Raw genomic sequence first — 13,309 nt, 5'->3', positions numbered from 1 at the left:
ATGTCTCCGTCTGGGCTGGCGGGTTACGGGAAGGCTTTGAAACTCTGCTTTGGGCACTCCGAAATCTCCTCTTACTACACCCATCTATCAAAGCATGGAAAGGCTTACTAATTTACCTGAAAAAAAAAAAAACACAGAACCCACACCCTTAATCTTTTCACTGCGATGTCGTATAATTGTGTGGAGGTGTGGTGTGGGAGTCACAGTTTCCTTTCTGTTATTGCACACTTTCTACCTCAATCGCCTCTCAGTCTCCGTGGCTTTAAAAATTCCACTGCCAGTGCAGAACGATGTGAGCTGAATCTCCATCTGGAGTCAGCAGTGAGTGGAGCAGGTTTTATAGCATCTGTTGGTGCCAAGGATACGCTCAGCCCCTACGGGTTTCGGAATGCACTCTAACAGCAGAGGGGATCTGAAAAATCACCTGCTAACTGCATTTTAATCTCAGGATCTGGGATAATCCAGCACACGTATCTAAGATTACTGGCAATTATTTCATCTTTTCCCCTGAGCGGAGCTCTGTTTCCACAGTGCTCGTGATCTTCCAGCAGGTTCAAAAGGGTAGCTACACATTTTTGTTGCTAGGTGCTATGAAAATAAAAAAGCAATGTTGCTTCTATATGGGTACTAAACAGGGTGCAACTTTATTTACAGTGTAAAGTGCATCACACAGAAGTCGTTTAACACACACAAGCAGTGACATAAATGACAATACAGCACAGAACGGGGAAGGGAAAATGTTCCAGCGAGTATCAAAGCATCATCAACAGCACTAATATAACAGCCTATAGTTTCAGCTACTCTGTCCTACCACCACATCAGCTTATGAAACGTATTGACTGAGTATATCCCCAAACTCCATGTACTAGTCACTAGTGTGAAGCTGCAGTGCTAAAAGCCAACCCTCAGCCCCCAAAGTCTCCAGCGATGTCCTGCCAGCTCCGAGCACCTTCCTAACCACAGCTGTCTTGCTCTGGAGATCACCAGGGCAGTGAGGGCACGTACCAGAGAAGCACACTGAAAACGGGACCACCGACTTTTTAAAAACGTGAGAGTGACATAAATAAAGATCTGCTTTTCTGGCCGAGGCACTCTTTCCCTTGACGTATCCCACGTTGCTCACTGCGGCGCCCGTTCATCCACTGTTCACAGCAGCAAGAAGGTCAAGGAAAGTAAGTGCCGACACGTGGTGGCGACTATGTGATGAAGCGTGGGTATCATTTATTAAACACCACCTTGAACCAGAGTTGTAAACGCTGATGGCTGTCGAGCTGGGAGCCAGAAGATTGTGGCTACGTGTTATCCATGAGAAAAAAGAAGCTTGCAGGAGCTGGAACGACTCTTCAGCTGGCTGCAGCTCCCACCGGGAAGGAACCTGCAGAAAAATTTGGCTCGTCCCCTTAACAACTCCTTTTCCTTACCTATTTGCTTTTCTTCCAGCTGGCTGAAAGCTGTTCCTGGCTCACAGCTTGACTTGTTTCCTCTGGGGTTTTCACGTTCACTTGTTTCGGTCTTGGTCTTGTTTGGTCGTAACAGCCATCAGTTATGTGTCAGTATTTTCTAGTGGCCTACTCCCGTAACTATTAGCTCATTTTTGTGTCATATCACATTTCTCTCATGCATTCATAAAAGGAAGGTAAATTCATAAAGGGGGAAAGGGTGGGGCAGGGTGTGCACACTCATAATCCAGAGGGTAACTAAGCAGTAATGCTGCAGAGAACAAAATTTATTTTCTTTTATATTCTTACTCCTTCTTTTGTGGTGTTGGCTGCCAGTCATGCTTTGTTATTATTACTGGGGAAAAACTGAGCTTCTGACAAATGGTTCTCAGGTTCTCACTCTAACACCTTCCTTCACAGGTCAGACTTGCAGCTATCTGATGACAATCAGCAAACATTTGACCTCAACACATGTGTGTGATTTCCACCTTACAATTTCACCACACCGCTTAACCGTGGGTAAGCCTGGGCACCTCGGTTCATTAGAGCACGACTTAATGACGGCGCTCAAGTACGCGCTGCTCTCACATGCAATGGGATCGGCAGTGTGCAAAAGAGAAATCTGACAGCATGTGAGCTCTCAGTATTTCTTTTCCCTAGCCGGGCATTCCTGCCCATGTGTGTGTGTTCAAGAGAGGCCTTTTCCAGTTCTCTGAGAGTTCTGCATGACGCAAGTACCACCCTTCTGTAAGCACATTGCAAAGTTTCGCCTGTAAACACTACTGTGCCTTCTCTCCCTCCTCCAGGGCTAGCCAAACTTCAGGCAGCTGCTAGACATGTGCTGCGTAGTTTACTCAGGAAAGGGGTGCTGGTTGCAGGCAGGGGGTGGTGAGTCCCCTTCCAAGTGGGACGCAGCGGTTTCGGCGGTCTGACCGCTGCCCACTGCTGCACCCTGGATTATCCAGCCCTAGAGTGAAACCTGAGCTGCCCGTAAATCAAAAAGCCTCAGAGGCTGTTGTTGCCTAGACATTGCCTGCCTTTCTCCAGATGAAATGATGTTCTCTCATCTCTTTTACACTTTTGACTGTTTTACCGACAAGTAAAATCAGGTAAAATCCACGTCAACGCCTTCCATTAAGTCACTTTCCAAGGACGTTAGCGTCACATAATGAACATTACAGCATGTTCTTATGCCTACCAGAAACTCTGGTTACAATATGGGCTTTATCAGATGTACCTCTAATTTACATCAGCGTTGAGTTCAGAAACAGGCCCGATGCGACGTTTAGCTGCCTGGTTAGCCTTACGTAACTACTCCTTACTATTGGATTGCTGGACTTCAATGTGCCGTGGCAGGTGATAAGCAGATGATTGCCACATTATTCTGTTTAATCATGGTTGGCAGTATAGTACGTTTTAATTAGCTTACTGTGTGTAAGAAATGGGAGGGACCATTCGCCATACACAACTCCTTCCTCAGCGGACAGGAGGAATCTTTGCCTTGGTATGTGCATGTGTGTATGGTGTGTGTGTAGCAGCATATATTTGATAATACTTTTGTAAATGGAAAATACAGAGGATTTCTTTTAAAATGGAGTGTATAGAAAAAATATATCACAAAAAAAAAATACAAAACAAGGGAGCTGGGGGGAAGGGAAGCGATGGATGTGATTTACACTGCATTAGATTCCAAGCCCTGGTACCTAGGTTGAAGAAAGGTTTCTGAGTGTAAAACTGCTGCTCTGCTGTTAAAAGGGATAGAATCCAGCCTTCCGTTTCCTGTGTCAAAACAAAACAAACAAAATAATATCAGTGCTGCGGTGAGCATGCAGAGGAAGATCAACAGCGAGGCATGTGGTGAAGGTGTCTGAAACTGCACCAAGGATTAGAGGGCTGTAGCTCAAGGCACTACATAGAGAGGGAAAGGGAGGGAGATGATGTCTAATGTAAACCGTGACTCATCATGGACTGGTTTGGAGCTCGTCTACTCCTGGATGCTGATAAAAGCTTTTGGCCCTTTCAACTTCCCCTTGTAAATCACACCTAGTTAACCAGCAACAGTGAATCTTTGCTATCGTGGCACTTACTCCTGTTCTGCCTGTATAGTTTCTGAGTCCTCAGCACAGTATCCTACGCTGTAAAGAGCCACAGGGAGCGAGGCCAATGTTTAACAAAACACAGAACAGATACGACTGCCTGTTTCTGCCATCTTCCCTCATCCCCTCCGGTTCTGTGTGGGAAGTCTCCTCTCAAACAACCCTTGAAGGGGTGAGCTATTGGACCACAAGCCTACAGGGCCAATGGTCCACCTTCTCTTGGGTTTCACAATGCTGCTGGTAGCTGTGGACCTGCACAAAAAAAAACAAACAACAAAAACCAAACCAAAAAAAAAACAACAACCAACCACACCACACAAAAACAATCAGACAACAACAACAACAAAAAACAAATCAAAACCAACCAAACAACACACACACACACAAAATAATAACAAGAGAAGTCCAGTTTGGTAACAGCCTGAAACTCTCAGAGAGTTATTCTCAGTGTTAAACTCTAGAATTTTTGGCAGATAAATCCAGTGAATTTGGGCTCACCTGCCTCTTATACTAAATGGAAATATTATCAGACTTTGTATCTGTAACTTTCAGCCTAAAGCCAAATACTGCTTGTTGGCAGTAAATTTAAGCTGCTTCGCTTATATATATATATATATATATAAGCACAAAGGAAAGCTATTCATTTTGGACAACACAATTGCTGAAGCAGGTACCTCATCCAGAGCCTTAAGATGAATGGCAGATCAGTGAGACAGGCAGGCATGGCTGGAGAGGAGTTGAGGTACAGATATTTTTGCCAGTATGTGTTTCATGGCCCTCAATAATCTTCCATGTGGGGAGCAGAGACCTCGTGCTGCATGTTGTGTTATTATATCTGATTCCTGACCATAACAATACCCTTACAATTCCTCCTGCCTTCTGTCTCCAGGGCTGTAAATGGCTCTTAATGGCAGTGTGGAACAAAACAGCTTCCCAAAGGTAAGCTGGGTCCTGCTCAGACTCCCCTGGAAGCCAAATGCCCAAACTTCACAAATCATCTTTAAAAAACAAAGCTGCAATTAAGACTTTTAAATGCTGCCCTGCATTGTGATGGCAACTCCTGGTTTGAAGACCTCCACTGCTGGCCCTGTTAGACATGAATCAGCAAACCAAAGCACAAGCACGGGTAAAATTCTGCAAAAGGCAGCATACATGAACAAGATCTACGCCCAGTCCTTGTGGCTCCTGGCACAGGGATGGCACTGCCAGGCAGTCTGAGCTGGGACTTGACTCAGAGGCACTGCGTTTTGCTCCACACAATGATACCACCCAACACTGAGTGTAAGAAGAATTATCATTTGTAAGGCCGGTTGCATGACCCTAGGCTTCAAGCTGAGGCATACAGAGTTCAGACTGAATGCTTGCAGAGAGCAGGCAACCCGACTTTCCTGAAGAACATCCTGTATTACATCACAGCAAACACCTCCATTTACAGCATTACAATAAGGCTAAACCTTGCAGGTTTGCCTGCTTGCTCACACATAAATGCACCATTGCCTGTGATTTCTGTATGTTTGGCAACCACTTGGCAGAGCAGTCTCTAAGGTCTTTCCAGACTGCCCATAAACAGCAAGTTGTCCAGTTACCACAGATTTACAGGATCTAGAGATGCTCTGCTGCAAAATTAATTGCAGTTCTTGAAAATTACTGCTCAGTAAGAGCCAAACAGCATAGCCATGGGAGAGCGCTCAGCAACACTTACCTAGAGCAATCATGTCCAGTCCATGATGAAGGGCAATAACATCGATTTGGCCGTATGCACTTCCCACCGTTTAAACAAGGCGACTGGCAAACAGCTGCGTACAAATGCACACACAGACTGTGTTAATGAGAACACCAACTCCAAGCTGTTAAGGAACAGCACGCTGGAAATCCAGCCTGCATTGTTTTGTTACAAACAGACTGCTCTCAAAGCTACAGCAGTAAATGTCAGCTTTGGGTTTCTTGTAAAAGATGGTTTGCTCTGGGAAGGGCAGTGTTAGAGGCTCACTTCTGCTGAATGTGATTCAAACCTCTCTGCTGCTTCTGCGGTCTGTTGCACTGTATGAGCTGCATGGAAGAGCCAGTACACGTTTTTATCTTGCCTTTAAAAATTCTGTTCTTTTTGCCCCAGATTGAGGCAGAAAAGGAATGCAAGTGGGAGCAGGAGGAGGGATTAGAAGAGAAAAGTCATAAAATCAACAGAAAAATAGGCCTCATTTCTAGGAAGAAAATGTAGATGTTTATTTGACAGGAATGTGATGGCTGAGCAGCAGCCAGGAGAAGCAGAAACCAGATGTGGTAAAAAGTCCAGAAAGAGGTAGAACAAACAGGGAGCTAAAGGTCAAAAAGCCATTTACACATCAACAGCAGGCAAGGAGTAAGAGTTCATTCACACAGTGACACCTCTATGGAGACAGGGAAAGTAAGCAGAGTGTGACAGCAAGTTCCTGACAGGCACTGGATATCCCTAAGACGTGTGACTAGGTGGTACGGGGCATTTGAACTGGAGAGCAAGCGCTAGCCTTCCTCATATGACGGTGCTGGGTCAGCTGGGAAACTGCTGCATCTGCTCCTGTGTGACAGCCAAACCCAAGGTATCAGGCAGCCACACAGAGAAAGTGAAAGCTTCGAGTCTTCCTATCAGTTTTGAGACGAGGAGATAAAAGCACCACACAATTTACACAACAGATTCAGAGACTCTCTTAATGAGCTCCTTCCTACACAAACATTTCTAACACCAGGTTGCTGAAAAGCATGAAGTCTTTTAAGCAGATAACACCATATTAAGAGGATAGACTTAAAGACACCAGGGAAGACAAACTTTGGGTGTTACTTCTGCCAGTAATATGCATCACTAGAAACACTGATTAGAATAGAATTACAGGAAATGGAAATGAGTAATCCCAGGAATGTGTAAAGGAGATGGAAATACTCTACTCGTTTCCTCTGGGCCAAAACACAAGCAAACAATGGCAGGAGGTTATAAAGAGGGACCATCCCTGTGCAATTAAGTGTGCCGGGTTTCTCATATTGAAAATGACTTCAGATTCTGGAATGAAGAATATGAATGAAACATCTTCACCTCTCACCTCATGTATCTAATTATTCCCGTGAGACCAGCAGGTAATCCAAATATTTCCCATTTCACTTTGCTCTGTTATGGTACAGTGTCACAACCAGGAAGTGAAACGAGAGTTGGTGTAGTAACTTCATAAACGGTGCTTGTGTACTTTGTTGAATGGATTTTGGCACAGATAGAGTTGTCCACTAGATTTTTTTCTTGAGCTACTGAAAAGCAAGTCATCCTGAACAGATTTGAATTGCTGGCCCAGAACTAAAAAAGCCATCTGTTCTCCTCAAGTACTTATGTTGTTACAGCTGCAAACTTTCTGAAATACTTGAGGAAATACAGCATTACGTGCTAGGCTAGTGTCCCTTCAAAAAACAGCAGTTCTGAGTTAAATTGGTTACTCTGAAATTCTGAACATGAACATTCATTAACAATAGCATGCATTCTTCCTGGAGTTCACCCAATTAACCACTCGAAAGACCTACAGGAAAGCAGCGCCCAGCTTTCATGTCAAGGCCCTGTTAGCCTCAGTTAAGGTGCACCTGAACAACAAAAATACAGTGAGCAAACTCTATAATAATAATAATAATAATAATAAAGTAGTTAACATCTACTAATGATTGAGATTCAGTAATGATTGAAAGACATTTCAGTGATCACTCTGTCACTATGAGTTTTGTTGGCTACTTCCATAGGGATAAGCCTTTAGGAAGCTGCCTTTTATTCAGAGTTGTTGTGGAGGCAAGTATGCCAAACCTTGGTTCAAAATGTTACCCCTCATTGCAAATCAGCTTCACCTGCCCCCACACCATACAGCTATGTGTTGAGAAGCCTCAGCAAAACTTGCAACTTGCTTCTGAGTCCAGTGGTGAAATCTGTACAATGATGAGTGAGTACATAAAACAATGTACAGGCTCTTTTTGAGAAGCTCATATACTATCTTCTCTCCACTGTACTACTTTTTGCAGACAGCCCTCTTCTGAATGCTGTTTGTCCTTTCTGGGACTAAATTTCTCTGAGGATTGTTAAGACGCATCATGGACTACTCTGAAAATAGTTTGCAGCTGAGGACAGCAACGCTCAGGGAATATTATTGTAGGGCTGGGTTTTCCTGAGAGAAGCCTGGTAGTTGCTACAGAGTCCTTAGTAAACTGTGCTAAACATTGACAGAGGAGTCACAAAAAGTGTGGAGAAAAATGTAGGTAAGAGGCGTTTTACCCGTATGGCATCGTGCTCCAGTCCATCCAGCAGGGCAGTCACACTGGTAAGGAGCCACACAGCGACCTCCGTTGAGACATGGCAGAATGCATATTGCTGAGGAGAAGGGAAGAGAACCAGTAAGAATAATAACCTCTGGCAAGTGAAGAGGAGGGTGTGTAAGAAAAGAACCTAAGGTCCCACAGTGTAACATCCAAAACAAGGGAACTACACGCTGCTCGTAGGAAAGCCCTGGTCTGGGCCAGGGAAAACATGCTGGGACAGGTGACACCACAAGCCTCCCAGTCTCCAGCAGTACAAGGCATTTTGGGTGCAACGGGCTGACTGTGGCTGCAAGCTTTGGGGAACAAAAGCACCAGAGAACTGCTGCGTTATACCAAGTAGTTGATGGCCCATGACCAACCAACCCATGCTGTGCCAATGAGATCTACAAAATGTTGCAACATGCAAACTGCTTGTGATTTATCTACTTTTGTACATAAAGGTTTATGTACATAAAGGATTTAAGTACCTTTCAGTACTTGAAGGGGACTTATAAAAAAGATGGGGAGCAACTCTTTGCTCAATCAGATAATGACAGAACGAGGGAAAATGGTTTTAAACTAAAAGAGGGGAGATTTAGATGAGAGGTTAGGAGGAAATTCTACCCTCATAGGGTGGTGAGGCCCTGGCACAGGCTGCCCAGAGAAGCTGTGGATGCCCCATCCCTGGAGGTGCTCAAGGCCAGGCTGGATGGGGCCTTGGGCAACCTGATCTAGTGGGTGGCATCCCTGCCTATGTTAGGGGGGTTGGAACGGGGTGATCTTTGAGGTCCCTTCCAACCCAAGCCATTCTGTGATTTCTGTGATTTAAGGACCTTCATAAAATTACCATCTCTACTACCCTAACTGAATGGAGTACCTGTGTGAACATGCTCTCACAGGAGCAAGAGTTGAGCTGGGCCTCAAATTTGGACCCATGTGAGGCACTTGCAGGGGAGTTTTATTCTGGGAGGATGAATGGGGGCTGCAGAGGACTGATGGACACAGTTTATTCTTCTTCTGCTGCATAGCAGAGATCAAGCTGAGCAGGCACAGTCAGCTTGGGTAAGAAAGGAATAATGAAATTATGGGAGTTCACGGGGCTAATCTATATCACCAAGATTTACTCTTGTCTGTATCACTAAATGAGTAGTGCTCTGCACATTTTTTCAAGGTAGTCAGGCCCTTCTCAGGAAGATGTACCTCTCTTATTATCTGTGAAATGTACCGTGAGGTAGGAAGCGAATGAATTCTTTCCAAATCCTGTGGCCTCACCTGGGGCCTGGCCCTGACAGATCAGTGCTCAGTGCTAGCACTCAAAAAGCCCTCTGACTTCCAGAACAGGCCATCAGCACCAAAGACTAAACCTAACTTTTCTGTTCACCGCTGTACCTTGCTTGACAAGCAATAACGCAGAATCAAGGTGGCATTAACCAATTGTGGGAAGCCTCTCCTCCTCGCTACCTCTGTCAAAGAAAAAAAAAAAAAAAAAAGGGCTATTGCCTGTGTCTGCCTGAACTGTAATCTAACCAGTCAGCTGTCTGTTCATTTTCCCCATAAAGGAAAACAGGGTCAGAACTGGGATGACAGATCAAAATGTCTAGGGGCATGTCTTCTGGTTCTGACGAATGCACTAGGTATCGTTGCTAACGTTAAGGTAAGGAAATCGGTTGTGGCATTCCCAACACAATGCTGCCAGGCACCGGGCTCAACCCCTCTCCTGCTGAAAATGCCCAACATACAGGGCCGAGTCCGCACGCTTGGCTGTGGACCTCACCAATCCTTTCTGTAAAGAGCACTGCCAAGGAAATGGGAAATATGGCAAAACCTGGCATCTCCAATGCTGCCCATAGAATTTCTGACATGCCCAGACGTCAGATTTGGCTGTTCCCAACCAGAACAGATCCAGTTCTCTAGTTACACAATGGCCCAGGCCAGGAAAAGCCGGCCCAGCGTTTGTGGGGCAGTGGAACACAGGTCAGGAAGGACAGGATGGAAAAGGTGCCCCAGCCATATTACCTGAGCAGCTATTATTATCACAGCTGTATTATCTTTTTATGGGTGTTAGAGGATGGCCATTTGTCTAGAAACAAGCAATTGCTTAGTCATTTCTAGTCTAATTTGTCAAGCAGAACAAAATTATGCTTTTTATGTTTTTGGCTCTTAGGCCTGTAATTTTCTCACTTGGCAGTAAATTCATTTGTCCTACCTACAACATCCTTAAAAATTACACTTAATGGATGATACATACGCTCTTCACAGAGACGACCCATCCAGCCATCCGGACACGAGCAGGCATTTGGTCGCTCACAGACCCCACCATTCTGACACGGGAACCGACAGACAGCTGAAAACAGAACAATTTCATGACCACCTCAAGAAGGTTAATTAGAAAATCAATAATTCAGAATCTTAGACAGATTTTTGCAGTTGTAAGTTTTCACATAGGACAAACAAACACAGTAAAGTTCAGAAGTTTAACTTGTTTTTGATTTCAAGGGCGACATCGTTTCCTAGCTGTGTGCATGTGACTAGGTACGGTGAGCAAGAGTACGGAGGGAAGCATACAATACATAATACTTTCCTCTTTATTTACCATTAAAACAACCTAAAAATGTCCTTGAACAATGACAAGAATGAAAAATAATGTTTTTAGGATGGTCTGGTAAATTATCTGGACAACGCTTCAAGGCTAACACTGTGCTTTACTTGTTTTTTCTCCCCCCACAAAAACTATTACCCACTTTTTTCCTCCTCTTGATAAAATCAAGCTTTCTTCTAACCTTGGTATGAAGCACCAAGATAATGCTGTCTGGCATAACACAGGGTTTGTCAAAAGCGAGATAAAACACTGTGGTTGCACATGGAATTTTTATTGCAGTATCATCCAGAGTAATGAGGAGTGCCCTACACTGGGTGCAACAGTGGCACAGCAAAGTGTTTACCTGTGGAGCCAAAAGTATGATTATAAGCCTCATTCAGCATTCATGCTGACTGTTGCTCCATGGCTCACATACCTGCTAATAAATACTTGATCACACAAGGGATGAATTTGAAGCGGGCTCTAACACACCACCTCAATAAGTTGCCTGAACTCAACAGGCTTTGGACTCTATCATCATCTTTTGTACAACATTGTGCTGTGTCTTGGCTAGTATTTCCAGGAAAACCAGGACTACTTTAAAAAACTGGGTGGCAAGCTAAGTACAAACATATTAAAGATCATTGGAGCAAGTACAATCCCTCTCATGTTGATGTACATGCCATATACATAAGATCAAAAAATGTGGCTTCTAGATGGTACTACAGAACAAATAAGTAATCAGACAAACTTCTAATTAGTGGTAGTTATGAACACAGAGTAACCTCAGGAAACTCAGTCTGAACTGTTAATTGCATCCTATCTTTAATTAGTTACTAGCTGAGCAAAATAATGTGTTTAGGCTTTGAAAGTATTTCAGATCTTTTTCAATGTTAGTATTAACTACAAGCAGTGGTTTAGCACACTGGTTCAGACCTGACTTCCACACTGGAAAGAATGCAAATCTTGCACTGACAGAGCAGAGCTTGAGTCACTCTTGCAACTAAACCATGCCAAGCTGCAAGTTACAGCTTGGAGTCCATTGAAAGCCTTAGCTGAAGCTTTAGCTTTCTTAAAAACTCAAGAACTTTCCCATCAAATGTCATCTGGTAACGAGATTGGGAAGAGACCTTATGCCCTGACAGGTTCACAGAAGTTGCAGTATTTTCAGAGGTATTTGGAATGATCTTTGTTGTAAAGATATCTAAGAATATACAGACAGCTCATCTCTAGGTGTTGACTGAAGTGGAGTAGTGCGCCAAACAGATTTCTTCCGTGCAATGAAAAATTATGAAAGTTGAATCAAAAAGCATTTGAAGTTTTGAAGGCGTCTGTGATCCAGAACACTGAAAAGATATTCAATGAAAGTATAATGGGATGGTAAGTAAAGGTCTGGTATATAAATTAAAAGCCAAGTTAAATTCAAGGCTGCCCCCTACATGGTTTCTGGAATTTATTCTCTCTCACACTGTTGATGGAGAAGATGTGGACATTTCATGAGTTACAGAAGTTGCTTTGGATTCAGGATCTCAATCCGAGGTATGCTTCTATTGGATTTCTGCCAAGGACCCCTCGTTGTGAAACTCTGAATTAGTAAGTACCATGCCTAGGTGTGCTCTTGTTATACACCAGTTTACACAGAGAGAGGCTCTATGTGTCTGTAGCTGTAGGGATTATTATTCACTCAGCAGACAAAAGTAGAGAAAAGCTTGGAGTGAGAAGTTAAGCTTGGATCTCATTCTCTTTTTCTGCTTCTGTGAAAGCAAGCAGGAGAAGTGCAATCCTGATCTACTAGAGAGAAAACGGCAATCATTAACTGCAGGTTCTGGTAGCACAACTCACATCCATAGTATCAATCTTAATCTTTGAGATTCCACCCTTTATAAATCCATGCTGATAGTTATTTCCAAGCATTGCACTGCTGCAAGACAAATTTGGGTAAGAAAAGGTAAAAAAAAAAAAAAAAAAAAAAAGATTTCTGTTCTGCCAAAAAGATTTTCTGTGAACAGTTTCCTGATGCCTCTGCTGCCCCTCAGAATGCTCGCCTGCTAGCTGGGTACCAACTTTTTGGTTAGCTGCACCATGCCAGAAGATCTCTCCCAGCCAACAAGATGCAGGCAGAAAGCAAATTCCTGACACAGATTTTAGAGCATTTCAGAGAGGAGAGAGAGGAGTTAGTTTGACAAGCTGTGTGAATCTGTGAAGGCTGATGAGTCCCACAGGTGTTTACATTTGTCAGATCCAGCCTAATACTTCTCACCCCTGAAACTCAGATCAGAATCTGGCCTGCAATAGCCAAGTGCAGCTGTGGTTACAGCTCTCCCACAGAAGCCAACAGAGTCTGCTTTTTAATTACAATATTTACGTTAACTAACCTGTTCAACCGGGTCAGTATGTTTCAAGCAGGCTTAGGACATACTAATAATCAGCTCGCAGAGCCAAAGAGAAGAAATGCAGGATGAATCATTGCAAAGAGTGCTTTCATGTTGCTTCTGATGTGCACCACAAAGGCTTGGGTCCTGTAGGCCCTTTTGTTAGGCAAATCCCCCAAATGAATTATAAAGCAGTTCTGAAAGATTATTTTGAAATGTGTCATGAAAACACATCAGTCCCCTCAGAAGCATCTTTGGTCCTTTTTAGTTTCCCTTTTAGGTGAAAGGGGGGAGGGGGGAATTGTTATTTTTCTCCCTTAATATACCACAAGACAGGTTTTTCCACTTCGTTTACTTGCACTACCCTGATCATCTGTCCACCTCATCACTTTGCATTTCAAAATAATTAATCCCAACACTTATTCCTTTGAATTGTCCCATGAATTCAGTGGTATTGGAAACAGGATGTTTGACAGTTTTTTTGCATATCATCCCTTTCGGTTTGTTAGCCAACAATGTCAAGAACCTCTT

At 43.7% G+C, this 13,309-nt stretch overlaps 1 protein-coding gene across 1 annotated transcript in view; it reads right to left on the bottom strand.

The window, feature by feature from the left end:
* Positions 1–3,083: 3,083 nt before the first annotated feature.
* Positions 3,084–13,309, bottom strand: part of SVEP1 (sushi, von Willebrand factor type A, EGF and pentraxin domain containing 1) — a 120,469-nt gene continuing 110,243 nt past the window's right edge. The window contains exons 47-50 of the mRNA XM_032205963.1: positions 10,077–10,172; positions 7,806–7,901; positions 5,238–5,331; positions 3,084–3,218 (exon numbers count right to left, since the gene is read on the bottom strand). Of these exons, the coding sequence (XP_032061854.1) occupies positions 3,188–3,218; positions 5,238–5,331; positions 7,806–7,901; positions 10,077–10,172 (317 nt within the window). The 3' untranslated portion in view covers positions 3,084–3,187. The remainder of the gene's footprint in view (positions 3,219–5,237; positions 5,332–7,805; positions 7,902–10,076; positions 10,173–13,309) is intronic.

The sequence above is a fragment of the Aythya fuligula genome, chromosome Z, assembly GCF_009819795.1.
Source record: "Aythya fuligula isolate bAytFul2 chromosome Z, bAytFul2.pri, whole genome shotgun sequence".
NCBI lineage: Eukaryota > Metazoa > Chordata > Aves > Anseriformes > Anatidae > Aythya > Aythya fuligula.
The sequence above is the reverse complement of the archived record's forward strand: the minus strand, read 5'-3'. Positions and strand labels throughout refer to the sequence as shown.